The sequence below is a fragment of the Acinonyx jubatus genome, chromosome B2 (genome assembly GCF_027475565.1).
Source record: "Acinonyx jubatus isolate Ajub_Pintada_27869175 chromosome B2, VMU_Ajub_asm_v1.0, whole genome shotgun sequence".
Taxonomy (NCBI): domain Eukaryota; kingdom Metazoa; phylum Chordata; class Mammalia; order Carnivora; family Felidae; genus Acinonyx; species Acinonyx jubatus.
In genome coordinates this window covers 9,936,203-9,963,252 of record NC_069385.1, presented here as the reverse complement: position 1 = coordinate 9,963,252, position 27,050 = coordinate 9,936,203, and the positions used below count along the sequence as shown (strand labels likewise).

General features: G+C 42.6%; 1 protein-coding gene across 5 annotated transcripts in view; it reads left to right on the top strand.

Moving 5' to 3' along the window:
* Window positions 1-27,050, top strand: part of SNX9 (sorting nexin 9) — a 107,697-nt gene that overhangs the window by 45,834 nt on the left and 34,813 nt on the right. For 3 of the 5 annotated variants that reach the window (XM_053222037.1, XM_053222036.1, XM_053222039.1), the window contains exons 5-8: window positions 11,478-11,564; window positions 20,334-20,499; window positions 22,042-22,195; window positions 26,030-26,114. In XM_053222037.1, coding sequence (XP_053078012.1) covers window positions 11,478-11,564; window positions 20,334-20,499; window positions 22,042-22,195; window positions 26,030-26,114 — 492 coding nt within the window. The remainder of the gene's footprint in view (window positions 1-11,477; window positions 11,565-20,333; window positions 20,500-22,041; window positions 22,196-26,029; window positions 26,115-27,050) is intronic. The other 2 variants (XM_053222038.1, XM_053222040.1) reach the window with 1 other exon arrangement.

Here is a 27,050-nt window from a genome sequence, read left to right as displayed (position 1 = left end):
CTCCTCCTCTCTTTGCCCCTCTGTCCTGCTTGCACTTTCTCTCTCTCTCTCAACAAAATAAAATAATATTTTAAACTGTGAAGCCATGGTAGTTAAACCTTCCTTGAAGTTTCACCAGGGATTCTCAGCGCGAGCACTGTTGACCTCTGGGGCCTGAGCTTCAGGTTGTGATGTTTAGCAGCACCCCTGGCCTTGATTCACTACATGCCAGTAACATCCCGTTGCCCTCAGTTGTAACAACCAAAATTATCTGCAGATGTTGCCAGACGTCCCCTGGGCGCAAAGTCAACCAGCTGAGTTCACTGAGTTAGACAAAAACATCAGGGAAATGGGTTTGCACTGAGTAAAAGACAACATTTTAATAAAAGGGAATGATGTTCAGATGATCGTAGAATAAATGAAGGAAACAAAAGATGGAAATATTCATCTTATTTTTTTTTTAATTTTTTTAGTGTTGAGAGAGAGAGAGAGAGAGAGAGAAATAATATCCCAAGCAGGCTCCTTGCTGTCAGTGCAGAGCTGGACGTGGGGCCCAGACACACAAACCGCAAGACCATGACTGAGCCGAGATCAGAGTCGGATGCTCAACTGACTGAGCCACCCAGGCGTCCCAGTTCGTCTTATTTTAATTCAAGGACCTACATCAACCATTATCTCAGGATAGGCTGAAGCACTCTGCACACAAAGTTGCAGTCAGGCTCCAGTCTTGTCCTGTTGTGAAATAGCTTCCTCGGTGTTTAAATGTAGCAATACAGACGGATTAGCATAAGTATAAATGTTTTTTCTTCCAGGTTATTTAGAAGAAAATATAACCACCTTTTCGAAGTTCGATTTTACTAATCCGTTCGGACATACTAAATCTAGCCAGATCCTTTGAAAGCAAAGAAAAAGTGAACTGAAACTAGAAGTAACAAAATAAAGCAAGCATGACCATAATTAACTGAGCATTTGGATTTAATTTAAATCAAGTAAAAATATTTTTAATAACCGTCTATGCTTTCGGTTATCTGGGATAGGAAAATAACTTAAATAGGCCAAAATGGTGATGATGTTCATACATACCATGAAAACTGTCCTGACCAAGAAACCAGGCAGCCATTATCAATTAGTAGCTTTTAAAACTTTTGCTGTCGGGTTTACTCATTCTTTCATTTTCTGGATGTCAATGAGAAAATACTGTTTTTGTCCCAGGGATGTGCCCCTTGGGATTTTCTAATTACTCTGGCACTGTGTTCTCTCCCAGAGGTCAGTCTCATTTGGAGGACAAGTATGTCAGAGGCGCCGGCTCTCTCTGTCCCCCGGTCAGCCCGTGCAGGCCAGACCCCCTGTCCCCTCCGCACACCGTTCACTTCCGAACCAGCATCTGTCTGCTGTCCTCGGCACCGATGATTTGAAATTTGGCTTTCTTCCCACACACGCAGATTAAAGCCCTGCATTTAGCTCCTGGTTATCCAACTTTCTGACTGTTGTATCTTTCCTCTAAATCGTGTGTCTTTTTTTTTTTTTAATCTCTCTAAAAGGTTCTATCCGTCTGCAGATCTCCTTGAATAGCTTATTTTGAGCCTGCTATTTTTTAATCTGTCTGACCCTTCCTTGACTTTGTATTCTTAATCTGTCCTACATGTCAGAGTAGTTAGTTCATAAATTTGTAATTTAATATGTAAAAAGCACTTCCTTGGGTTTTTCTTAAAACTCCGCATTTCAGGGTGCTTGAGGTACCTTCTGGTTCTAGCTGCTTACTGAGCAGCTGCAGAGGTCATGCAGTCACTGGTGTAGAGGAGAGAACAGGGTACTTTTATCACAATGACCCACTGTGATCTTTTTCTCCCTTTACTAGTTCATGGGGGATCCCTTATCTGTAAAACATAGTCCAGTTGTTGGTTGTGGTATAGACTAGGATTGGAAATGTCAGAGGAATATGATGCAGTATTCTTTAAATGTGTTGGGACAATTTAGCTTGGAAAACGGTAAAGCTGTTTATTTTTTAAGTACTCGGAGAGAATATCAATGACATTTTTTCCATAACCTTGGAATATGGCAAGACAGCACAGTGTCTTGCAGCCGTTAAGGAAAGAATGGATGCATTTAAGTAAAAAAGTAATACTAAACTAGAAAAATATTGCCCACATACTACAGAAACCGGCTAATTCTGTTAACATACAAAGAATTCTTGCAAATCTATAGAAATAGATGAACAGCTCAGGAGAAAAAAAAATGAGCAAAGGGTGGGAACAGATTTTTCATTGGAAAAGTAGTACAGACAGCCAATAAATATAGGAAAATACTCATTTTTAGTGTCTGCTATTAAATTAGCAGAGAATTAATATGTTTTAATACCCCATGTGAGGAAAGGAATATGCCGATAGGCATTCTGCTGCAAAGGTGGGGGAAGGATACATTAACGAAGCCTTTTGGAAGACAGTTTGGTAACATGCATTAATATTTAAAATGCATCTACTCTGTGCCCCAGCAGTTCTGAGTTTACTTCTAGAGCTCCTCTTGGGACTCAGCCATGTGGGCTGCAGATTCACCGTGCGAGGTCCAACATGAGGACGTGGGGACACACACGTCTGACCATAGGGACCTGGCCAGGCAGAGCCCAGGGCGGCCACATGGTGGGAAGCACGAGTGTGGGTTTAGATGTACAGGTGTGGACGTCTGTTGTTTTTTAAACAATTTCTTTTTTTTTTTATAAAGTTGATTTATTTTTGAGAGAGAGACAGAGTGTGAGTGGGGGAGGAGCAGAGAGAGAGGGAGACACACAGTCTGAAGCAGCTCCAGGCTCCGAGCTGTCAGCACGGAGCCCGGCGTGGGGCTCAAACTCACGAACCGCAAGATCGTGACCTGAGCCGAGGTCGGCCGCTTAACCGACTGAGCCACCCAGGCGCCCCACATCTGATTCTTTTTTAAAAGCACATCAGTAACGTTATCTTTCCTGTGCTTGAGTACGCACACACCACAGATGCAAATTGTGTGTAGAACATTTATTGAAGCATAACCAGGAAATGAATCGAATTCTCATTGTTTTCTTACTCTAATACAGATCTTAAGGTGGATGAGGACCACTATTGCAGTACCTTTAGAAAAGGAGAATAGTTTCTAGTGGTTCATACTAGTTTTGTTACTAGGGACTTATCTGGTATTTTCCAGCTGCAAGAGCGTTTCATGTGGCAGCTGTGCCACCAGCCGCCATTCAGAGACGTGTGGGGACAGTCGCCCCAGTCTTGGTTTTCACCCAGTGATCAGTGTTTCAGTTACACCATTGCTTTGATTCTGAGAAGCTTCTCACTATAGATCTTTACAAACCTCGGAGGTGGCTGCTTCTGTGGAGTATTTACTTTTGAGAAATTAATGGGAAGTTTTGTACTTAATTTTTTAAGTTTTTTTTTATTATTATTTGTTTTGAGGGGGAGGGGCAGAGAGGGAGAGAGAATCCCAAGCAGGCTCTGCACGAGTCAGCGCAGAGCCCAACGTGGGGCTTGAACCCACGAACTGTGAGATCACGACCTGAGCTGAAATCAAGAGTCAGACGCTTAACCTACAGAGCCACCCCGACGCCCCTGTACTTTCTGAAGAAGAACAATAGGGATTACACGTGAATTAAAAGTTCTGTGAAACTAGATGTTTCATCTGAAGCCTTTGACTTGAGAGGTTTATTTTTCTATCTTGAAATACTGGCAAGATCCACATCCCTGGGATGAACTGCTTCTGTCTTTACCACACCGCCTCCCAGTTCCCCATGAATCTGTCTTCCTGTTGCCGGGTTCCTCATCCCCTGCCACCAGCACCGTCCCCAGGGTGGGGTGGCGTAGTGGGAAGCACCAGAGCCTTGCCACCAGACCTGAATGTGACGCTGTGTGAGCTGTGGCTTCCGGAATTGCAGGATTAGGCCCCTTGTAGAAAGTGGTTTCATACACGGAAGACATTTAATAAATCCTTTGCCTCTTTTCTCCCCTCTTCCCTTTTCCAGGGGTGTTCTCATGCATCTGCCCTGGTTTCTTCCAACCTCTCCCTCTCCTGCCACGTGGATGTTCCCCTATGCCTGTCTCCAGTCTCGAATTTTCTCTTCAGTTTGCTCATTTTCCGGCTTCTTGTTGAACGTCTCTGTCCGCCTATCCCTTCTGTGTCTCAGAGCATGAGCACAGTCACTCATTTCCCCACAGAAGTAGTTTCTCTTTCTCCCTTTCCCATTTCCTTTCTCTGACATGCTCGTACTGCCCTTCTTTCATAAAACCCTAGCCGAGTGCCGTTGGCAGCCACAGTTACTGACGGGAGGGTCCTGCATCCTTTAGATGGGCAAGGGCAGGAAAAACCCTCGCTTTTAATCCCAGGCCTCATGCTTCCGTGAGACTTAGGTAAGCTTCTTCCCTTCCATGCCTCCATTTCCTCATCTGGGAAGCCTCGTACGATTGTAGGAGTGAGTAAATGGGGAGCTGCTTCTCAAGTGTGTGATGTAGTACTTGATAGAGATTTAATGATTGTTCATGACAGTATCTTACACACCACTGCCTCTACGATAAGATGATTAAGTGTTTCGGTTCTTTGCTCAAGAAACTGTAGGGGCTCCCCCGTCGCCTCCTGAACCAAGTGACCCCTTCTGCGCATCGAGAGAGATCCGTCGAGCAGGTAGCCACTACCCTGTCAGAGTGGGACAGGTGGACACTGAACAATGCATGGTAGGGAACTTGTGTAAGAAAAGCATCTGAACTTGAGGTGCGACCAGACTTTTTCCAACCTGTTACGTTTGTCTGATTCCTCCACATGGCCCCATCCTTACTTTGTCCTTATGATAGGCTCCAGCCAAACTGGCCCGTCTCCAGATAGACCCCATGCTGTCCCACCTTCTCTTTGTATCTTTTGCTTTTGCCTCCAGGAATGATAGAGTGACTCCTTCCATCTTTCAAGTCTGCCCAGCCCCCAAGGTTAGGTTCAAATATCATGTCCTTTATGAAGCCTCTTTTTTTTTTTTTTTTTGTCTTTCATTCTCTCTTCTTGATTCCCTCTGTGCTATTTGTGATTCTTAATCACAGATTATATTACTTAATTATAAACTTGCGAGCTTGGTGAGAAGCAGAGATTTTGTCGTATTTTTTCTATTCCCATAACCTCTCTGAGGCCTTGCACCATAATACGGTTCTCTACAAATGTGGGAGTGATTTTTTGGTTCATTTGTCAATACAGCAAAAAGTATTTTACAGGGGCGCCTGGGCGGCTCAGTCGGTTAAGCATCCAACTCTTGATTTCAGCTCAGGTCATGATCCCCTGGTTCAGGAGCTCGAGCCCTGTGTCGGACTCTGCACTGACAACGCGGAGCCTGCTTGGGATTCTGTCTCTCCCTCTCTGCCTGCCCCTCCCCTGCACTCTCACGCACACCCTCTTTCTCTCTCTCTCAAAAATAAGTAAATGAACAATTTTTTTAAAAAGGTATTTTACAATGGAAAATGTTATGAGATTGACTGAGTCCAACCCGAATTCTCTCTAGGGAGGTTTGTGTTCTCAACATTGACTGGGGGACTGGGAGCCACCATAGCACCTCATTCTAACACCCACCGGTTTTCCCAGTCAGAAGTAGCTCGTTCTCCTACAGGAGACCCACTGAGATTGTTAACTATCTTTTAACCATTCGGATATTAAACACATGCTCAAAGTTAAGTGGGTATTTAGGGAAATGACATCTTTTTATTCAGAGATTTTCAGTGTAATGATATTTGTTATGAAGGGTTTTTTTGTTGGTTAAGGGATAAGGAAGACCATAGTAATTTTATGTTGGAACTACATTTCCCTTTCTCATTCCACCCCCCCCCTCCCACCCCCAAACCCATGCTTAGGCCATTTTAAGGCCATTTTGTAGACCATTTAAAAATAAATCAGCAAAAGAAAATGTCACATGGGTATTAAGTTTGCTTATTATTTCATTACCTCAAATGAGATCTGTAATGCCATAGACTTCTCATAATTCTTATTGAGATTTCCTCTTTACAAAACCCTATTGGAAAGGTTCTCTCTGTCTCCCCACCCCCATGTGAATTCTTTTTAGTTGCTTACAGAGCTTTGTAAGGAAGGTTGTATACATCTATTTAAAGGATCTCTTGACATTTCTCCCCAAAACTGCATTAGGCTAGTGATACTAATTTTCCATGGTTTATTGATCACGGATCCTTGCTTTATATAAGACAGCTTTATGCACCTAGGGAACCTTTCCAAAACTACGTGCTATCAGGGGCACCTGAGTGGCTCAGTCACGTAAGCATCTGACTCTTGGTTTCAGCTTAGATCATGATCTCATGGTTCATGAGACCGAGCCCCACGTCTGGCTCCATGCTGAGCATGGAGCTTGCTTGGGACTCTCTCTCTCCTGCTCTCTCTACCCCTCTCCTGCTTGTTTCTCTCTCTCTCTCTCTCTCTCTCTCTCTCATAAATTAATGCTAAAAAAATCAAAATAAAATGCTTAAAAAAAAAAGTACATGCTATGAAATTCATTGTTTAGGGTGGTTTGTCGTTGTTTGCTTTCGTCTAATAGGAAACAAATGACAGAAGCAAAGGGTTTGTTTTGTTTTGTTTTTTACCTTAAAACAGCTCTGGTGAAGGGCCAGTGAGCATTGTTCTAGCACGGCCCATCATCACAAGTGTCCCTAAGCCTGTCCTGCATGGACTTTTGTTAGATCCATCTGGAGGTTACTCGTAGCCTCATCCTATTTGGGACATAAAGCTACCGATATTACTTAAGACTTCGTGCTGACGAAGTAAGTAAACTCTCTAAACTAATACAAATATCCCCATTTCTTTTGTGTGTGTGTGTGTGTGGTTTTTTTTTTTTTAATGTTTTATTTATTTTGAGAGAGAGCAAGCGAGCACAAGCAGGGGAGGCAGAGAGAGGGAGAGAGAGAATCTCTCTCTGCACTGTCAGCACAGAGCCCCATGTGGGGCTCAGCCTCACGAACCGTGAGATTATGACCTGAGCTGAAATCAAGGGTCAGACGCTTAACCGACCGAGCCACTCAGGCACCCCCCAGATGTCCCCATTTTTTAATATGAATTGTACTGTTTTAATATTCTGTATTTAAAAAATAAATATCTGGAATTGACATCTGTGGGTTCAGAATATGAATTAACAAAGGGCTTGTTAAACCAGTTGTACTTTTTGGGTCATTTGCAGTTAGTGCAAATTGATTTCATTGGTTCTTGTGATCTAGACTCATTCTTAAAAGAAGGTACAGTGTTATATTCTGACCAGTGGTTTTGTGAAGTTAGTCGAAGTTTATCTGAATTAGATGAATTACAATTAGGTAATTTCCTCTGAGCAAAAGATCTATAAACAAGAAAACAGGAAATTTTTCAAATTCTTAAACATTCCAAGTAGAAATGGCTAGGCTCTTTACATAAGAGATTTTGTACCTCCTGTAGGTTCTTTTGAGAAAAAGAGTTAAATTGTTGCCAGAAACTATTGAAATGTTCTTGGGCGTAGAAATCACAGTCTTTGCTTTCTGTTCCCTTTTCCTGACACAGTTGGCACACGGTCATTACAATCTGATGAAGGAGAAAATGTCAGGTAAAGACTTTAGTACCTTGGTCAAGCAGATGAGTTACAAAAACGAAAGAAGAAAAACTATAATAAGCCTCAACCTTCACAGAGCAGGCAACTTTCTTTTCATTTTTGTTCCTTATCCCTGGACAAAGTCTTGCCCTGGACGTTTCTAGTTACAAAATTCCTTCCTTCCATCTTCCCTTCCAAGCAGGAGACCATGTATGAGGGGAGAGTGGAATGATAAGTTAGGGCAGGGTAGGCCAGCTGACAACAGAGTGTGCGAGCATGTGAGGGAGGCACAGCGAGAAATCCCGTGTGTGGTGTTACGGGAGCCCTGGAATGCTTCCACTGTCTCTGCTCCAGGGTAACAACAAGAAGGGCAGTGAGCCCGTGATTCAGGACTCCTCTTACCTGGCAGGCTTCTCAGACTGAGTGGTCTACTCTGACCTGTATTGATTGAACGTCTCCTGTAAGGAACCAGGTGGGCAGCCAGAGCGGTGACCATGAATTGACTTCTGTCGAGCCATCGTATGTCCTTTGTACTCTTGTTTGCTGGTTTGGTAGAGAGCCAGATAGAAAGCAACCTTAATGAGCTAAATGGGTAAGGGGCATTAAGGAATCTACTGAAATCACTGCTTCACTATATACTAACTAATTTGGATGTAAATTTTAAAAAATAAAAAATAAAGTTAAATAAAAAAAAAAAAAAGAAACTACAAACCTACAATTACCAACTGGGAGTATATCACTTAATTTTTATATTTACAAAATGCTACAGTTTATTTTTCTCAAATTATTTCAAATTATCATCAAGAAACTAATAAATGAATACTATAAAAATGCAAAAAAAAAAAAAGCAACCTTAATGAAAGACATGTTCTCTTTTTCATTAATCCTCAGACCTAAATCACTCTCAGTATCCAACCTAGTTTCAGAGGACACAGAAACAGTGGCATCATTGCCCTTCTCTGCATCTTGTCCCTGCTGCTCCCATATGGATGCTGTTGTGATGTGTGCAGTGAAGGTTGTCCTTCTCACACCACATCTTGTCTGCTTACTGGGAGACCAGTGAATGAGTCAGATCTCAGCACCCACACAAGTCCTTGCCCTATTGTCAGAAGTAGGAGTTTTCTTCTTACTGGTCCAGGTCCCCTCAAGATGTCATATAGAAGAAAATACAGCAAAATACAACAAAACCAGAACTTCTCATTTTGCGGTCAGTGGTTGCAGACTAGTGTTTTTATTTTCTTTAAAAATACTTTTTTAAAAATAACCTTTTATCATTATAGAAGCAGTACATAAACACTGTAGAGAATTGGAAAATTCAGGCTAGCAAAAAGAAAAATGTCACATCCACGCCATGCATGACTACCGTTTACACCTTGGTGCATACCTTATTTTCCCTGCGTGAGCATGGTTACCCACGTGCTTACCTGGATGAGACACATTGAGTACCTGCTGTTTGTAACCTTTTAAAGGTTGACGATCCTTTCCTTTTCAGTAAATTTTCATCGGCCATAATATCCAGACCACTTTTAATTTTCCCAGCAGCCCCCAGAATGTCCTTTACAGCTCGTTTATGAACTGGTGTTCAGTGTAGGACCAAGCGTTATGTCTGGTTATGTCCATTATGTCCCTCACATGTGTCCTTTCTTTCCAGCACAATCCCTACTTTTTTATTCTGACTTAGTTTTACTGTAGAATTCCAGTCTTTTGGATTTGTCACATTGTTCCTTTGGTGTCCTTCAAGTTCTTCCTCTATCCTCTGTACTTCTTACAAATTGGAAGTTGTACCTAAAGGCTCAGTGGATTCAAACTGAACATTTGAGACAAGAATATACCATAGGGATATCCTACATTCATGCTATATCGCATCAGAAGACGTAGCGTCTGGTCATTGATCACAATGACCTTGGGTCAAGTTGATGACAGTCTTGTGCTTCCACTATCTAGTTACATTGTTCCCTTGTGACCAGAAGGTCATCTGTCTGGTATTAATTCAGTGCTGGTAACCATTCTCCTATTTGTTTACCACCAATGATAAGCCTTGCCTGAATCAGTCAGGCTGTTTCTCCCACACTGTGAGAGGTGGCTTTCTTCCGTAAAATAGCTCTCTTCCTTTACCAGTTGGAGCTAGTTAGCTACCTTGCGAAACAATTTCTACTGGAATTAGGTATAGATATCTAGTTCTTTCCCTTTAACTCCCAGTTTTCCAGGTAAGAGTTGTTTTAATAGCTGCCTCAAGTAGTGACAAATGAGTTTTCCCATCTTTATTTATTTATTTATTTTTGGTATTGTTGTGGACCCAGCGGTTTACATTGATTCAGTGTATTTCCACCAGAGTGGGTTTTTCTTTTTTAGGCTTATAGCTGTCACCCCTTGGAAGCCCGTTCAAAATGTTTCCTCTAGCTCATCGATATCTGGAAGCTTTCTTGCCCTTAAATATTGCCAGTTCTGTTATCTATGTCATTACTGGGTCAGCTTTGATTGATTGGTCTTTCTCTTGTCTATGGTTCATATTTTTCTGCTGCTTTTCATGCCTGGTGATTTTTTTTTTTTTTTTTTTTTTATTGGAAGCCAGACCTTGTGATTTTCACCTTGTTATATGCTGGATATTTTTGTATTCCCATAAATATTTTTGGGTCTTGTTCTGGTATACAGTTAAGTTACTTAGAAATAGTTTCATCCTGTCACATTATTTTTAAGCTTTTTGAAGTGGGACCAGAGCAACGTTTAATCTAGGGGTATTTTTGCCTGTCCACTGAGGCAAACCCTTCTTAGTAGTGTACCCGCTGCCCTGTGACTCGTGAGGTTTTCCACTCTGGCCGGCGAGAACCATCTGATGCGAGAGATTGACGCTTCATCCTTGCGTGTGGTCCGCTGCCTAGTATGAGCCCAGGGCCCAGGTCCACAGATGGTTCTCTGTGCAGCTCTTTTCCTCTTTGGCCCTCCGCTCCAGGCTGCCAGTTCTGTCTTCTCAATTCACAGAGACCACTGGTCTTTGTGTGGGTTCTTCATCCCTAATCCGTGGCTTAGAAAGTCTCTCTAGGCAGGATCAAGTCCTTTAGTGTCTGATGCCCAATGATTGGAAAACCGCTTCATATATTTTGTATTTTTTTTAAATAGTTTCAGTTTTAAGTGGAAAACTGGATCATCTTGATGGCCTCCTTTGTATTAATTGATTTCCAAAGTCAAGTTTATCTGTGTCTATAAAATGGAAATAATACCACCACTTACTTAAGAGAGTCCTACCTGGAGAGTGAAAAGTGCATTCTCATAGCACCACGTGAACGTTCTGGTAATGACTTCCCTACTGGATAGTTGCACAGTGGGCTCAAAGCCTGGACACTGGGCTCCGCAGTTGTCCTCTTGACAACGATGCCAGTTTGGGCGTCGAGTAGCTTCATGGGAGCAGATCTGTTATGTGTTCCCACAACGACGCTGCGTACTAAGCCAGGAGCGCGCACCGGAGACCTTTGCTCCTGCGTTCAAGGGTTCTGTGCTCTCACCTGGGCTTGCTGGGTTCCATCGTGACTCTACGGTTCCTTTGTTGTCAGCCGGGTGGCTTCGCTCATCTCACGTGTCTGGTGGCTTTGAAAGCACTGGCTCGGCATCTTGACGTTTTTAACAGCTTGACTTTGCATTTCCTCTGGGGTTTTTCTCGTCGGCTGTATGACCCGCATGCTATTTGTTCCGTTCCTTCTGTGCTGCTTCTGCTTATTTTTAGTGCTTTAGTAATACCGCGATAGGACAACAGTCTCTAGAATATGCACTGAAGACAACCCACTAATACACAGTTGGGGCTTTGCTTTTTGCATGGAATGTCTGGGAGTGAGCAGCATGCTAGAATTTTCTGGTGAACTTAACCTTGCCATGAATTTGCTGTTTCTAGTTAGAAGCTTGGGTGTGCTCTTTCTTTGCCCCGTTTACTGAGCACTTCTTTTGTTTTAAGGTGGATATTTTGGCTCAGATTGGTTGTATTGAAAGTCTCAGCCAGTCACCACCTTCTTCATCTTCTCCTTCTCCTACCATAAATAAGGTAAAATTCAAACTTGAATGCAAGAGGAAATAAACATTTAAAACCTCATGACGTAACCCTTTTCCCCAGGTGAGGCGATGGTTGTAGGTGAAGTATCTCACCGAGGACCATCTTGGGGCATGGAGACGTAGGGCGTGGGCTAGGTGGGAACAGGAAGAGCAGCGGGGCTGTGCCCCTAGGACAGCTGGTCACTGAGACTTGACCGATGATCTATTCCAGGGGCAGCAAGCGCCAGTGAGGGGTTCTCAGTCACGTGGTTGGCGGCGTTAGGGGGTGTTTGGTACCATAAAGGGTGGACGAGGAAGAGGATGAAGACCTTGCCCCGCAGAGGGAGAGAAGGAGGAAAGCCAGAAGAAAGGAAGGAAGAGGCAGCCCTGCGTTTGAAGCCTTGGCTCAGGAGCAGAATGGGTTGTTTTGGCCAAATGCCTGCGGTCGGGGGTTATTGGGATTGGAGGCAAAAAAGTCAGAGGCCGCAGGGTCATTAAGCCAAGTCTTCGTGGCCAGGTTGTTTGTTCCAGGAGGGGTTGGACTTGGAAGGCTGTGGCATCTAGCACCCAGAAAATGTTTGTGCCGAGCACCCCAATTAAGAGCTGCTGTTGAACTTTTTGGTGAACGGTTTGTCTTCTTCCTCTTTCATTTATGTACCTGAAGCCAACGGATCAATAGTGAGAATAGAAAATATCTTAAGTGGCTGTTATCCCCTCTGAGGGGATGTGCCCCTGAGGCACGATCTGGCAATGAAACCATTGGAAATGCAACTTCCCATCTTTTCCTCTAAAGCGCATGCTAACAGGTGAACCATTCACATGGCGTTTACTCAGCGAATTGCCAGTCTTCATTCTTTTCTATATATTCTAGCTGAGCTGCCATGTAATAAGGTAACCTCTACTGAGTGCATACCATGGACCAGGTTTTGTGTTATGTGCTCTGTGTGCATCGTTTCATTGAATCCTTTCAAAGCCCCCGTGACGAAGTTCACGTTATTATATCTATTGTATAAGCATGGAAACAAAGAGAGATCATGTAAGTTGCCCAAGTTCATACAGCTAGTACGTGGTAAAGCTGGGCTTCAAACCTAGACAGCTCTCAAAGCCTAAGATCTTAACCGCTATACTCACAAAAAATAGATTCCTACAGTTTCATTAAGGGATTTAAAACTCCCTTAAATGGACCAGTATTGGGGCGCCTGGGTGGCTCAGTCAGTTGGGCTTCTGACTTCAGCTCAGGTCATGATCTCACAGCTCATGGATTCAAGCTGCGCACCAGGCCCTGTGCTGACAGCTTGGAGCCTGCAGCCTGCTTCAGATTCTGTGTCTCTGTCTCTCTCTGCCCCTACCCCATTTGTGCTCTGTCTCTCTCAAAAATAAATAAACATTAAAACAAAAACCAGTATTCTTATCCTTGCCCCTTTTTACCCCATATTATTTATTTGGAAGATGCCCAGCTTTCCTCTGGTGATCACATCCTGAACGCCCATCACTACTCACCCCTGCCTGGCCATTGTGACTCCATTTTATGGTCCTTCTGGCTCTGTCAGCTACAAGCCAGTCTGCTTTCTTAAGAAACTTACCTTACCTTCCAGTGGATACATTTAAATGTCTCATGACATAAGGCCAATATAAATGGATTTCTCTACTTGTCTTATGAGGATAAGGTACCTGTTAAATTTAGATCAGCAAATATGTTGAGTACATTGCTCCTGGCCATAAGAAGCATTTTAATTTCATTGGAGTGGGGGCTGGGAGAGCACCAGACATACCAGCCAGTTCTAGTGCAAGGCAGATTAAAATGTGTTCATGATAGAGATTCAGGCAAACATGCTTTGGGAGCGTGCTAATTAACAAATAATTTATTGAGAACTTACTACATGCCAGGCCCCATGTTTATAGGCAACAGGAGATCACTGGTGGCCCTGAGGGACACAGCCCTTCTCTGGATCCCCTGCATACACCCTACTGGAATTCAGAAGGCAGAATGATTATGTGAACAAATTTTATGTGTTGGATTTTCCAGCATTTTGTTAAAAGTTCACGCATAGAAAAGTTAAATGAATTTCATAGTGAATAATCATGTTTTCACCTTTTAGATTTTACCATTAACATTTTACTATTCTTGCTTTATCAAACACACGTGCCCACCCCTTTGTCCACCTATGCCTGTCTGTCTTCCAACTTTTCTGCAGTGGGCTGATAACTGCATTTATAACTCGGAAGGCGATGCTATTTTAAGAGTATGGTAGTGTCACGTGCTGAAAATTATTCATCCTGTGATCAACCACAGCAGGTTGTTTTCCTTGAAAAGACTGAAGTCACTGAACATAAGGGAAATCTGATTTCCTTCTTTGTGAAAAAAAAAATGATAATGTTATGAAGATTAGGTGTCTGCCAAGAATAATATGTATTTGCTACAAATGATCAAGAACGTCATGTATTTTTTGAAAAGCCAGTGACAAAAGCATTAAAAAAAAACACATTAACCACTTTAAGTTAAAAAAATTTTTTTCGTGAGTTTTTGCCACTTTATGTAAGACATTTTGAGAATCTTTTGGGGAAAATGTTTTTGTTTTTGTTTTTGTTTTTTAAAGACAGGCCTTGGGATATGGGTGGCTCAGTTGGTTAAACGTCCGACTCCTGATTCCGGCTCAAGTCATGATCTCAAGGTTCATTAGATAGAGGTCCTAGTGGGGCTCTGTGCTGACAGTGCAGAGCCTACTTGGGAGTCTCTCTCTCTCTCTCTCTCTCTCTCTCTCTCTCTGCCCCTCCACTGCTTGTGCTTGTGCTGTCTGTCTCAAAATAAATAAAATACATTTTAAAACATTTTTAAAAAAAAAGGCATTATGCCCATGAATTACTACAGGGAGTGAGCAACTGATATGAAATAACTCCAGTAGAAGACTGACTTGGGGAGAACGTGAGGCCAGCAGGCTCTGAGGCCGGGGTCGTACATGGGCCAGGACTTTGACATAATTTGGGAAGCTGAGGAAGAAGGCTTTGTATGCAGATAGAGAGTATAGAGTGAGCGGAGGCAAGAGTGCAGGGAAGCTTGGGAACCTGAAGGTCGAAGCATAAAGCAGGTCAGTGGTGAGTAATGAGAATGGGGTTGCGACCAAGGAAAAGTTAAGTCCTGACTGACGGACTAAGGAGCTTGGAATTTACTCCCTGGGCAGAGAGAACTAATGAGGGGTTCTTAATCTTGTGGTTGACAGAGTCGGGAGGTGTTTGGTACCATAAAGAGCAGGGGAGGTATGACCCAGCAATAGCACTGCTAGGAATTGACCCAAGGGATACAGGAATGCTGATGCATAGGGGCACTTGTACCCCAATGTTTATAGCAGCACTTTCAACAGTAGCCAAATTATGGAAAGAGCTTACATGTTCATCAACTGATGAATGGATAAAGAAGTTGTGGTTTATATATACAATGGAATACTACTTGGCAATGAGGAAGAATGAAATCCTGCCATTTGCAGCAACGTGGATGGAACTGGAGAGTATTATGCTAAGTGAAATAAGTCAGTCAGAGAAAGACAGATACCATATGTTTTCATTCATATGTAGATCTTGAGAAACTTAACAGAAGACCATGGGAGAAGGGAAGGGGAAAAAAAAGAGTTCCGGAGAGGGAGGAAGGCAAACCATAAGAGACTCTTAAATACAGAGAACAAACTGAGGGTTGATGGGGGTAGGGGGAGAGGGGAAAGTGGGTGGTGGGCATTGAGGAGGGCACCTGTTGGGATGAGCACTGGATGTTGTATGGAAACCAATTTGACAATAAATTTCATATTAAAAAAAAAATCAGTCTCCAAGGCATATCTAATAGAAGAGTCTTGGATATGATACACATTTCTCTCTCAGGAGACAAAACACACTCTTGCTGGCACAGAAGCCTCACTGTTGCATCTTCGTCCGTATACTGGGAATAGTAATACTTGTCATTAGGATTAATAGGTATAATATTCATAAAAAAAAAAGCAGGGGAGGAAGAGGATAAAGACCTTGCCACGCAGGAGAGAGGGAAGGAAGGCGGGAAGAAAGAGAAGAGGCAGAAGGTTTGAAACCTCGGGTCAGGAGCAGGATGGGTTGTTTGGCCAAATGCCTGTGGTTGGGGGACCCAAGGGGTGTTGGCGATTGAAAGCAGAGACGTCAGAGGACAAAGCGTGGTAAGGTGGATTCAGAGAAAGATGGAAAGAGGCAGACTGTGTGGTATTAGAGGAGGAGCCTGGCGGTCAGTACCGGTCATCTGAGAGACAGAGAAGTCCGTGATTGAAGCTGGAAAGATTTCCAGTGGGCCAGGTTTTGAAAGATTTATCAGCAGGAGTCACCTTGAAACAGGAAGAGGGAATGTCAGGAAAAATAACAGAGAACAAAGCTAAACAGTTACTAGATTTGCCGACAAGGATTTCACAACACAGGTAGGAGCTAAGATCATCATATGGAACCAAATGATAGATTACTCCAAGCAGTTTATACACAAAGTAGTTTTATATATTTTGGCCATGATTAAACTTTTTAAACATTCCATTGATTTGTTTTTTAATGAAAGCGTAATTAGCGTAAAGTGTTGTTTTAGTGTCGGGTGTACAGTATAATGATTCAGCAATTCTGTATGTTTCCAGTGCTCATCGTAAGTGACCTCTTGATCCCCTTTACCTCCTGCACCCATCCTCCCCCCCCCCCCACCTCCCCTCTGGTGATGATCAGTTCTTTGTACTTCGGAGTCTGTTTTTTTGTTTGATTTTTTCCCCCTCTGTTCATTGTTTTTTTTGTTGTTTTTGTTCCCTTAAATTCCACATATGAGTAAATTCATACAGTATTTGTCTTTCTCTGACTGACTTATCTCACTTGGCATTATACTTTCTAGGTCCATCCATGTTGTTCAGATGGCAAGATCGTTCTTTTTTATGGCTGAGTAACATTCTCGTGTGTGTGTGTGTGTGTGTGTGTGTGTGTGTGTGTGTGTGTGTGTGTGTGTGTGTTCTTTTATCCATTCATCAGTTGATGGACACTTGGGATGCTTCCGTATCTCAGCTATTGTAAATAATGCTGCACTGAACATAAGGGTGCCTGTATCTTTTCGAATTAGTGTTTTTCTTTAAACAAAGTAGTTCTAAAAAGAACTGTCTTTTTTTTAGGATGCTTGCTCTGAACAGTTCACATCTGATTGTTGCCTCACTGTTGATGAAACTCTTTCTTCGCTATCGTTACAGTCTCAGGGTCATGGCAAAGCTGAGCTCTCGCACTTGCTGTCCTACTTTGTAACCCTCTGTTTCTTTTCAGTTCACTTCATGTAGTTGCCATCAGTCTTTCTGAATCTGAGGCCACCTGCCTGGTTTCAAATTCTAGCCTGAGGTTTCCTGGCTGGAAAGAGGTAGAGGCAGAATTTCAGCCCGGCAGCCTGACCAGAACCAATGCCCCTGACCATGCTGCCCTTGGCCTGTCATTCCACGGTGGGGCCTACCCATTCAGGAACTGATAGAGATATTAAACAAATGAATGCCTGTACTTACTGCCATCTGACTATCCAAGCTTTCTGTACTTTTTGAAGTTCGTATTCTGAAAATAAAACCTCATAGTTTAGAGTTTAGAGGGCACAGAGTATGTATGGGCTACTAGAACACCCTCCCTTCAAACCATGGGAGGAAGGGGTTCTCTTAAATGAAGTCTGCTTGTCGGGCCCTTTAGCATGACTGCCTTCATTTACAGAATCCACTAGAGTGGCTCTTGAGTATCCCCATTGGAAGCTGTGTATTCACAGGTGTATGGATGAAATGTCTTTCTGCTGTTAATATTTGACTTAGAACAAAACCACTAGTAACTTTGTGTTTTTTTCTTGAAAGTATAGGAGGTGTTTGAATGGAATCGTATTTCTGCATGTAAAACATACACTCCATTTTTTAGAATGCTTCTGGTGTGTTGGCGGGCAGTTATTCTCCACACCCTCCCCCACCCCTGTCAGTAGAGAATTTAAAAAAGGCCAACCAGAGTAGTATTCTAGAATATTAGGTATATTACACAGTTAGGGTAACTTTCTTGCAAATCCCCCTCTCTTTCTTTCTTTTTTTTTTTTTAAACTCCAATTTTTTTTATGTGAGAAAAAAGATTCAAGAAAAGTGAAAATTTGCTATTCCATGTTCCTAGATAAACAGATTCAATACTGAAGTTATTTTTTTTAAGGCACTGTTTTCCCTGAATTTATTTGTAAGTTTAAGGTGATTCAAATGAAAATCAACATGTTTTTCAAAACTTTACATCCTGATGCAAAAGTTTAGATTGTTTTAGTTTTAAAACATTAAGCTGATGCTAAAGTTCGTGTGTAAAAATAAAAGATTTATGATAAAGTATGAGTGGTTTTCTATCTGGTGGGCTCCCAGGTCACTTGGTACTTGTACAGATGGACTCCCAGGGTACAAGAGGGAGCCCAGAGATAGGTCCAAGTCCAGGATGTGATAAAGGTGACATTTCAAATCAGTGAGGGGAAGTTGGATTTTTCATTAAATGGTATCAGACCAACAGACTGACTACAAGATAAAATTAAGTCAGTTGTGCCTGGGTGGCTCAGTCGGTTGAGCGTCCGACTTCGGCTCCGGTCATGATCTCGCACTGTGTGAGTTCGAGCCCCGTGTCGGGCTCTGTGCTGCCAGCTCAGAGCCTGGAGCCTGTTTTGGATTCTGCGTGTCCCTCTCTCTCTCTGTCCCTCCCCCACTCATGCTCGCGCGCTCTCTCTCTCTCTCTCTCTCTCTCTCTCTGCCAAAAATAAATAAACATTAAAAAAAATTTTTTTAAAAGATAAAATTAAGTCAAATTCCTATATTATTTCCTCCATCAAAGTAAATTCCAAGTCGAAGATTTAAAAGGTGTAAACCAAGGAAATAAAACGCACGGCACCGTGGCTGCCCCGAGCGGATGGGGCCGTGTGGCAGATGGGCCGCCATTCTCTTACCGTAATACTCCCTGAGATCAGGTGCCATGCGTTGCCTGTTCCAAAGTATATGCTATTAATAATTGAACTATAAAATTACTTAAAGAGAGTACAGGAAAAAACAAAGTTTAAAAATAATTTTGGAGCATGGTAGCCTCCTGTTATGCAAGGCAGAACCCATCAGCAAGTTAGGAACAGAGGAACATAACTGTACGATCTCTTTGGGAAAGAATTTGACACAGTCTGTCAGCTGAAGAAGCACATTCATTAGCCCAGAAATTAATCTTCTGGGAATTTCACAGAGACGTATGGGACACACGGGAAAAGATGTACAAGCATGTGCATGGCGGGGTTGTTTGCAGTAGCTGAACAGTGAAAGTACGATATGTGAGCATCAGCATATGCCGGTTCAACTGGGAGAAAACTACAGCGGAACTTCCTGGAGCCGCGTAGAAGAGCCACGTCACCCGTTCGTGCTGATGGACCTCGGAGAACGTTTCAGGCCATTAAACGTTTCAGACAAACACAAGTACAGAACACAAAGTATCATTTGGGCCCACTTGTATGCTTAAAAACAAAAAGGAGAGGTGCCTGGGTGGCTCAGTCGGTTAAGCGTCCGACTTCAGCTCAGGTCATCATCTCACGGTTCGTGAGTTCGAGCTCCGTGTCGGGCTCTGTGCTGACCGCTCGGAACCTGGAGCCTGCTTTGGATTCTGTCTGTCTGTCTGTCTGTCTCTCTCTCTCTATCTCTACCCCTCCCCTGCTCACACTCTGTCTCTCTCTCTCTCAAAAATGAATAAACTTTTAAAAAATTTTAAAAACAAAAAGGATCTCTGTGGGTGGGATATTTGATTAAGTATCCATAAGGAACTGATTAGTAATAGTTGTCCAGAAAGAATGGCAGCTTAAGTGGCAGGTATATTTATTAAATTGCATATCCTTTTATTCTTTTTAAGGTTTTTTGTTTGTTTTTTTACTGGGAAGGTATTACTTTTTCAAATAAAAATAAAAACCTAGTCAAAAATACAACAGATTTGCTCTAAAATTGCTAACGTGAGTAAAACAGAACCTCATCAGCTTGTATAATCTCAAAAACATGATTTAAGTGGGGAAAAAAAAAGAACCTACAAAGAGATACGTACAATGTTGTGTAGGTCAGTTTTTAAAACATAAGTTATTTACAATGTAATTAGTAAGTAGTGGAAGTATAAAACCGTGGGCAGAAATGAATACACATTCAGAAAGGTAGTTGCTGGGGGGGGGGGGCGGGGGAGGCGAATGGGGCAGGAGGGACAGGGAAGGAAGAAGAAGGGGAGTAGACAGCCGCTGTGTCTCATAGTTCCTTGTTCCTGGTTGTCAAGTTCCTAAGCAAATATGGCAAAAGGTTAACATCAAAAAAAAAAAAAAAAAGGTTGATGCTGCTTTTTGTGTTTTCCTCATCTATTTAAATGTAAAATGTATTATTTAGGGGCACCTGGGTGGCTCAGTCAGTGAAGTGTCCAATTTCAGCTCACGTCATGATCTCGCGGTTCATGGGTTTGTGCCCTGCGTCAGGCTCTGTGCTGACAGCTCGGAGCCTGGAGCCTGCTTCGGATTCTGTGTCTCCTTCTCTGTTTGCCCCTCCCCCACTTGCACTCTGTCTCTCTCTCTCTCTCAAAAATAAATAAACATTAAAAATAAATGTAAATTATTATTTGAATTTATTTATTTAAATTTAAAATTGTTTTAAATTTATGTCAACTTTTTCAGCACCCCTGTTGTATTCATTATTATGTAATTCCTACTGAATTGAGTAATGTTTTCAAGAAGTCATAAATATTCTTTCTCTTTTTTTTTTACCCCTAACAACAGGTCAGCAGTGGCAATGACCCCTGGTCAGCCTGGAGTTCTTCCAAATCTGGAAACTGGGACAGCACGGATGGCTGGGGAGCCAAGCCAGAGGGGGCCGCGGCCCAAAGAAACACCTCCAATAACTGGGACACTGCCTTTGGTCACCCCCAGGCCTACCAAGGACCAGGTGAGGAAGAGGGCCCTGCTGGTGATCGGGCCCACCCGTAAGGGGACTAGTGAGAGCATCCCAGTTAAAAATAGAATTTAATCAAAGGAGCGCTCTCAAATGCTCTTACTCACTAATAGCAAACCTAGATTTCTGGAGCCAAATGTGGGTAGTCGTTAATTATAATCTTTAGTTCCGTCTTTGTCATCTGTCATGGAGTCGCGAATGCTTGCAGGGTTTGTAAAGCAGAACAGAATGGCCCAGTGGCTGCTGGAGATGGAAGGGCATGCCTCCTATCGCCGTTAGCTCGATTGCCACTGCAGGAGACCCAGCTCGTGCTCCTGGTCCCCCAGAGAGACAGGAAATCTCAGTTTTTTAATGGCACCTTCCCACTCCAGAATCTTAGCAACTGATACACATTTGCTTTAAAACTTTGGGCCAAAACAACTGCATATACAGAGTGAGTATAATTTGTCACCTGCTGGTTTATAACCTCTGACTTGCCTGTTTTCTTTTTCCTTAACTACTCATTTGACTCCCAGGCCTTAATGGAAATACAGAGGCAAAAGAGGAATTTGTAGAAGGGGAAACAATTCAGGAATTAAGAAAAAGGGTATTTATGTCTTTCTGAAATTAAATAAAAAGAGATCTGCCCCTCATTATTTTACGGCCCCTGTCTGAGCACGTCACATGGAGTACGAATGTGCTAGTGGCAGGGAACCCATGCGCAGGAAGCATGGGGGTGGCGGGCAGGCTCCTGCTGGCAGCCGGGGCTGGGCTGTTGGCAGGTGCGGGAAACACGGGCTCGGGCTGCGACCCAACAGCTAACTCCTGGCTCTGTACTCGGCCCAGATCCTCCCGGTGCATTCAGTGCCTTCCTTTTTCGTTTTGGCATTTGTCTCTTGGCTTCTCCCATTGGCACTGCTAGGGCAGAGATCCCAGGATACCTGAGGCCCTCAGGGTGGGAGACAGAAGCCCAGACTAGGACCAGGAAGGAAGGGAGAGCCTGACAGAGGTCACTGTTAGGATATGAGGCTCCTGGTACTGCCACTTCCCTTTTGTCTTGTTTCTTCTCCATCCCTTCCCCCCCACTCCCACCCTGCTCCTCTCTCCCTTTCCCAGTGTTATCGTTCCTATTAATTTCTTTCCAAAGATCTGTCATCGCCCCCCCCCGGCTCCCCTCCCCCACACTCCCCGGTGTTCGTGACTGAGAAGGTATTCAGTGCTTATGTGCAAGTTTATAAGGCGAGATTTATCTGTGTGTGGGCCTTGCCCTGGGTACACACCTCGGAGCCGCTCTCAGTCTGCATCTGTCTGAAGTTACTTGGAGGGACAGCCTCGTTTCTAACTTGTCCTTTGCACTAAAAGGCAGAATCCACAATTGGAGCTTTAAACGTAACTAGAGCCTTTGCTCCAGTCTGCATTATGATCCTGTGCTACGCCCTTGTCTCCTGTTCTTTAATTGGTTAACGTAGGTCCGGTCCATAGTTACTCTCAGAAAATTAAGTCATTGCATTTGTATTTTGTTTTTCTTCCCTGGGGATCTTCTGTGCCCACCTCTAGCAACCGCGGGTGATGACGATGACTGGGACGAAGACTGGGACGACCCCAAGGCGGCCACCCCCTACTTCAAGGATTCAGAGTCAGCAGAGGCAGGGGCTGCTCAGCGAGGCAACAGCCGGGCTGGTTCCTCCTCCATGAAGCTGCCACTTAACAAGTAGGTGTGAAGGGTGTTGGCACCGTGAACACCATGCGGAAACAGACAGGAGATCCAAGGAGGCTTTCCTCTTTTCAGCGATCTGAAAGGGGGTGAAGTGTGGGGTGGTGATTTGGATCTCAGCTTTAGCTTCGTTAAAGAAAAAAAAATTTTATTCACTTTAAATATATACATTATATGTGTATATGTTATTTTCATATATATATTATAAATATATATGTAAATAAGTTTATTCACTGTAAAGTGAAATAGTTGTTGTATTTAACCATCTGCCAAATACCATCTTTTATCTTTGTCAGCTCTGTGACACATTAAGTTCTTATTGCTGATGTCACAGGAAAGCTAAATATAATCATATTAATAATAGTAACTGTCTTTTAAATGTTTTACCATTTGTTGATCACTTACTGTGTGCCGGGCATTGTGCAGCGTGGTTTGTACGCACTGTGTGACCCCCATCTCCCTCTGTGGTACATGTAATCTCTGTTTTTCTGTGGGAAAAACTGACGCCCAGAGAGGTTAAGGAACTGTCCAAGCTCACACAGGTGCCAAGTGATCTAATCAGGATCCTAGTCGATCCCTCAGTCTCTCAACTACTTGCCTAATACGTTTCAAGGCTTTGTTTTCACGTAGACTTCTCTTAGATTTAAGAAGAAAAAAAAGTGTTGGAACAGTACTTGTAGACACAGTGCCTAACAGGAAAGCATCTGGGAAGGGGGGGAATACGGCCATAGCGCCCTGGGATTTCCTGGGGGAGAGTTCTGGATAAGTCTGTAGTTCACAGTGTAGCTCGAAGGAGACAGAATTTCTGACTTCCAGAAGGATCTTCAAATACTCTTCTTATAGTAGTGTGTTTAATACGGTTTTTCTAAAATTACGACCACTTTTTCTCAATGCTCCAAGTCCATGATTCAAAGCTGCTAGGAAGGAATGTTAATCCGTATCTGGAAAAAGTTGTAAGCATAATGTTTGCTGTATTTCTAGATGTCAAGATCTAGGTCTAGATCTGCATATGAGTTGTGCAGGTTCCCCTTAGTATATCTAAGTAGCATCAGATGATTAAATGAGCTGTCTTCTAGCCACACATTCTTCCTACTTCTCTCTCCAGTTTCTTCCAGTGTGTATTTTCAGGCTCCATTGCACACATAATAACCTTAGTCATTCGTATTGACTATGTGCTGTTTCCTTTGGTGGAATAGGAAGTTCTCAGTGTGGTCCGCAGTGACATAAATTAGTCTGTTCTTTAAACCTAAATACAAGTGCATTTAAACCCGTTTTGCTGCCATGTAAGCCCCCCTTGGACAGTGAGGAAGCACAAACTCTACAACAAATGTGTGGCCAAGTGTGCCTGGCTAGTCAGTGAGGTTCTGTCTCATGCCCGGGTCCCTGTTTCTGTTTGCCCTGGCTCCCCTCTTCCAAGTGATCTTGGGGAAGACAGGTGACCTGTTTGAACCTCCGTTTCCTCATCTCTGAAGTGAAGGGGATGGCTTTAATTTAAAATGCTCTCTGCTCTAAAATTTCAGTTCAGGTTGAAACCAAATCAGAGGAGTCCTCATTTGCACCTGAACCTCTGAGGCCTCCCTCCCTCTCTCTCTGTCTCTGGTGCTGAGAGCTGTTTAAGATCCTGTGTGTTTTTTTTATTTAACTTGACTCATGTATGAAGGGCTCACTTATAACAGTTGTAAAACTTTTTAAAGTATTAGCATTTTTCAGGAGTTAATCCATTTTATATGATAGCTGTATTCCAGTCCTGGAACATGAACCTTACACTAGAGAAGGAGAATAGAAATGTAAGTGTACTTGGGCATTATAAGAATCTATCTTGATAACACTCAGAGAATTAGTCAATGGCACTGCTGTTCGGTAAGTATTAAGTGAGTCGGCCCTAGAGTGTTGCTGTGATCCCTAAGAATACCAAAGGAAGTGTGAAGTGAGACTCTGCACCCAGAAGCTTACAGTCAAGGAATTGCCACTCTGTGACTTCCTCAATTTTTCCATCAGTATTTTCTAGCGGAAGCATAGGTTGTTTTAATGAAACCGTTCCAGGGGCCCCTGGGTGGCTCAGTTGGTTGAGCATCCAACCTCAGCTCAGGTCATGATCTTGTGGTCCATGAGTTTGAGCTCTGTGTCAGGCTCTGTGCTGACGGTTCGGAACCTGGAGCTGACTTCTGATTCTGTGTCTCTCTTTCTCTCTGCCCCTCCCCTACTCGTGCTCTATCAAAAACAAATAAACATTAAAAAAAAAATTTCTAAATAGAACTATTCCAGATGAGTCCATTAATTCATTAAGTATTTAGTGTATTTTTCCCACAACTCCTCTGGGTCCTGGAAATACAAATACCTTCTCCAAGGTGCTTCCGGTCGGCTGTAATGTGTAAATGGATGATGGCAATTAAGTGTGATAAATTGTATAGCAGAAGTATGCTCAGAATGTTGAAGAAGCACAGAGAGAGCTAGCTGTACCAGAGGCTGTAGGGAATACTTTCAAAGAGATGATGGCATAGTTAGAAATAACTTTAATTTATGAGTATATTTGTGAGGCTCTTTATATAACTCTTACATTTAATTCCCTTATCATCTTAAAAGGCAGGTCATATTGGTCTCATTCTTCACACAAGGAGACGGGAGCTCTAAAGGTCACATAGCTTTTAATTGTTGGAGTTGGAATTCGAACCCAAGGCCATCCAGCTCCTACACCCCTCTTTGTTCTCTCTTGTATGAGCTATGTTTAAAGGATGTCTTAGGGAAAAGAGGATAGAGGTAGGTCCTTTGAAGATGAAGGAAAAGACAGGCCCCTGAGACCAGCATGTTGGCCTTTAATTTAGTATTTGAGTGAAATAGAAGTAATGTAGTTGGTTTTTTATAGAAATAATACTTCTTTTCCTATTATAGGTATTTTGCTTTCTGAGGGTCTTTTTTTCCTGCTTATTAAAAACATTTCTGAAACCCAAATTAATCTTGCCCTCTTTAGCACTTTGGCGGGTGGGGGAGGGGTGGGGGGGGGTGCCTGGGTGGCTCAGTCAGTTAAGTGTCCAACTTGAGCTCAGGCCATGTCTATCTCACAGTTGGTGAGTTTGAGCCCCACATCGGGCTTGCTGCTGTCTCCGTCTCTCTGCCCCTCCCCATCCCCTTTCAAAAATAAACATTAAAAAAAAAAAAAAAGAAACCTTAAAATAAAATAAAAATAAAAACAAATCTTTAAAAAAAAAAGTAGCACTTTGGATGGCTATATGTTTATTCCAGTGTTTCTCCAATTTTAGAATGTGTGTGGAGTCTCTTTACTAAGGAGACCAGTTTTCTTTTGTGTCCCCTAAACCAGGTCTGAAGATAATCCAAAAGGAAATGGCACAAGTACTTATGGACAGCGACAGCTTCTTTGGGATAATTGTGGCTTCCTTGAGGGAATATGTCAAAAGGCAGCTTTAATTTGGATATAAAAATGCTGGCATGTGGCCACTGGCCCATGTGTTCAACTCAGATGGCTGTTCTCGGTACTTTCTCCTCCTGTGCCCTGGGGGACGTTTTTCTAGGCTGCCCTTCACTCTTTGTGGGGTGATAGAGTGTTTCAGATCCAGTTAAGCAAATAGAGTACCCATAAATATCACACCTTCTGGAGTCAAACTGTTCTCTGACCAGATAAAGCTTAATTAAATGACTAATTGGCCATTGAACAATCTGATTACATTAGGTTTCATTTACCACAGTTTCCTAGTCCTGGTACATCTGAAAGACAGAACAAGGTTAAAACTGTTGTATTAAGTAAATGTGGACAAGAGTTGGAGAGTTCCTCTCAGGAAACACGTAAGACTCACGGGCATTTATCTTCATGATCAGATTTCCCGGATTTGCAAAACCTGGTATGGAACAGTATTTGTTGGCCAAGCAACTAGCAAAACCCAAAGAGAAAATTCCTATCATTGTAAGTTCATTCACTTTTGTTTGCTTGCTTCGTTTCTAATTAAGCTCTTTTATAATGCTTGAAAGCCTAGAGGGTTATTAGTCTTTTGGAAGGTATTTTTAACACATCTAACGCTCCAGGTAACTGACAATATGTATTAGTATTGTAAGAATACTAAAAATATTTAGCATACATTAATGCCTGCCATTATGTTGTTTAGGTATATTTTATTTTTACTTTTAAGACTATTAGTAATTGAACCAGCAGCACCTATAGCATATTTTTGTTCAATAATTTTTTTTCTCCAAAGTGTCTTGAAGTATCTTTTATATACTGTCTTTCTACCAGCCCTATATATTTAGCTAACAAATCCTAATCCAGATATTTAGGTCTCTGCCCTGGCAAAGTACAAGCATATTATCAAAATAAAATGTTCTTTCCACTGCATTGGTGACAGTTAGCTTTTTCTTCCAATAAACCAGCTGTCAGGTCACAATAAGGAGCTAGCAAATAAAAACTGGGAGTTGGTGACACCATTAAGAATCTCTCTCAAAGAATAACTTGATTATTACATAATGTGACACGGGCTCTCTGGTTTCACCCAAATGTTGACTGCTGATAGATTTTCTGTCTAAGCATTATCTAACTTCTGGAAAAGAGAACTCTGGCTGTCTTTTGATCCTATGGACTTGACCTAGTAACTGTAGGACAGGGATGGAGGTGGGAGTGGGGGCCTTGGGTGTGATCACCGTAGGCCCAACAATAGGAGGTGGAAACACCTGGTCTCATTCTATAATCTCTGGGTCCTGGGAAACTTGATAGAACTTCAAAACTGATCATTGGATTTATTTTTATTGTGTTCCTACATCTTTGAAAAGCTTGAGATCCTAGAAACTCGAGAAAGAAGGGCTGCAACCAAGAGCCCCTTTTATCCCTTTTCCGCAAAGCAAATTTGGG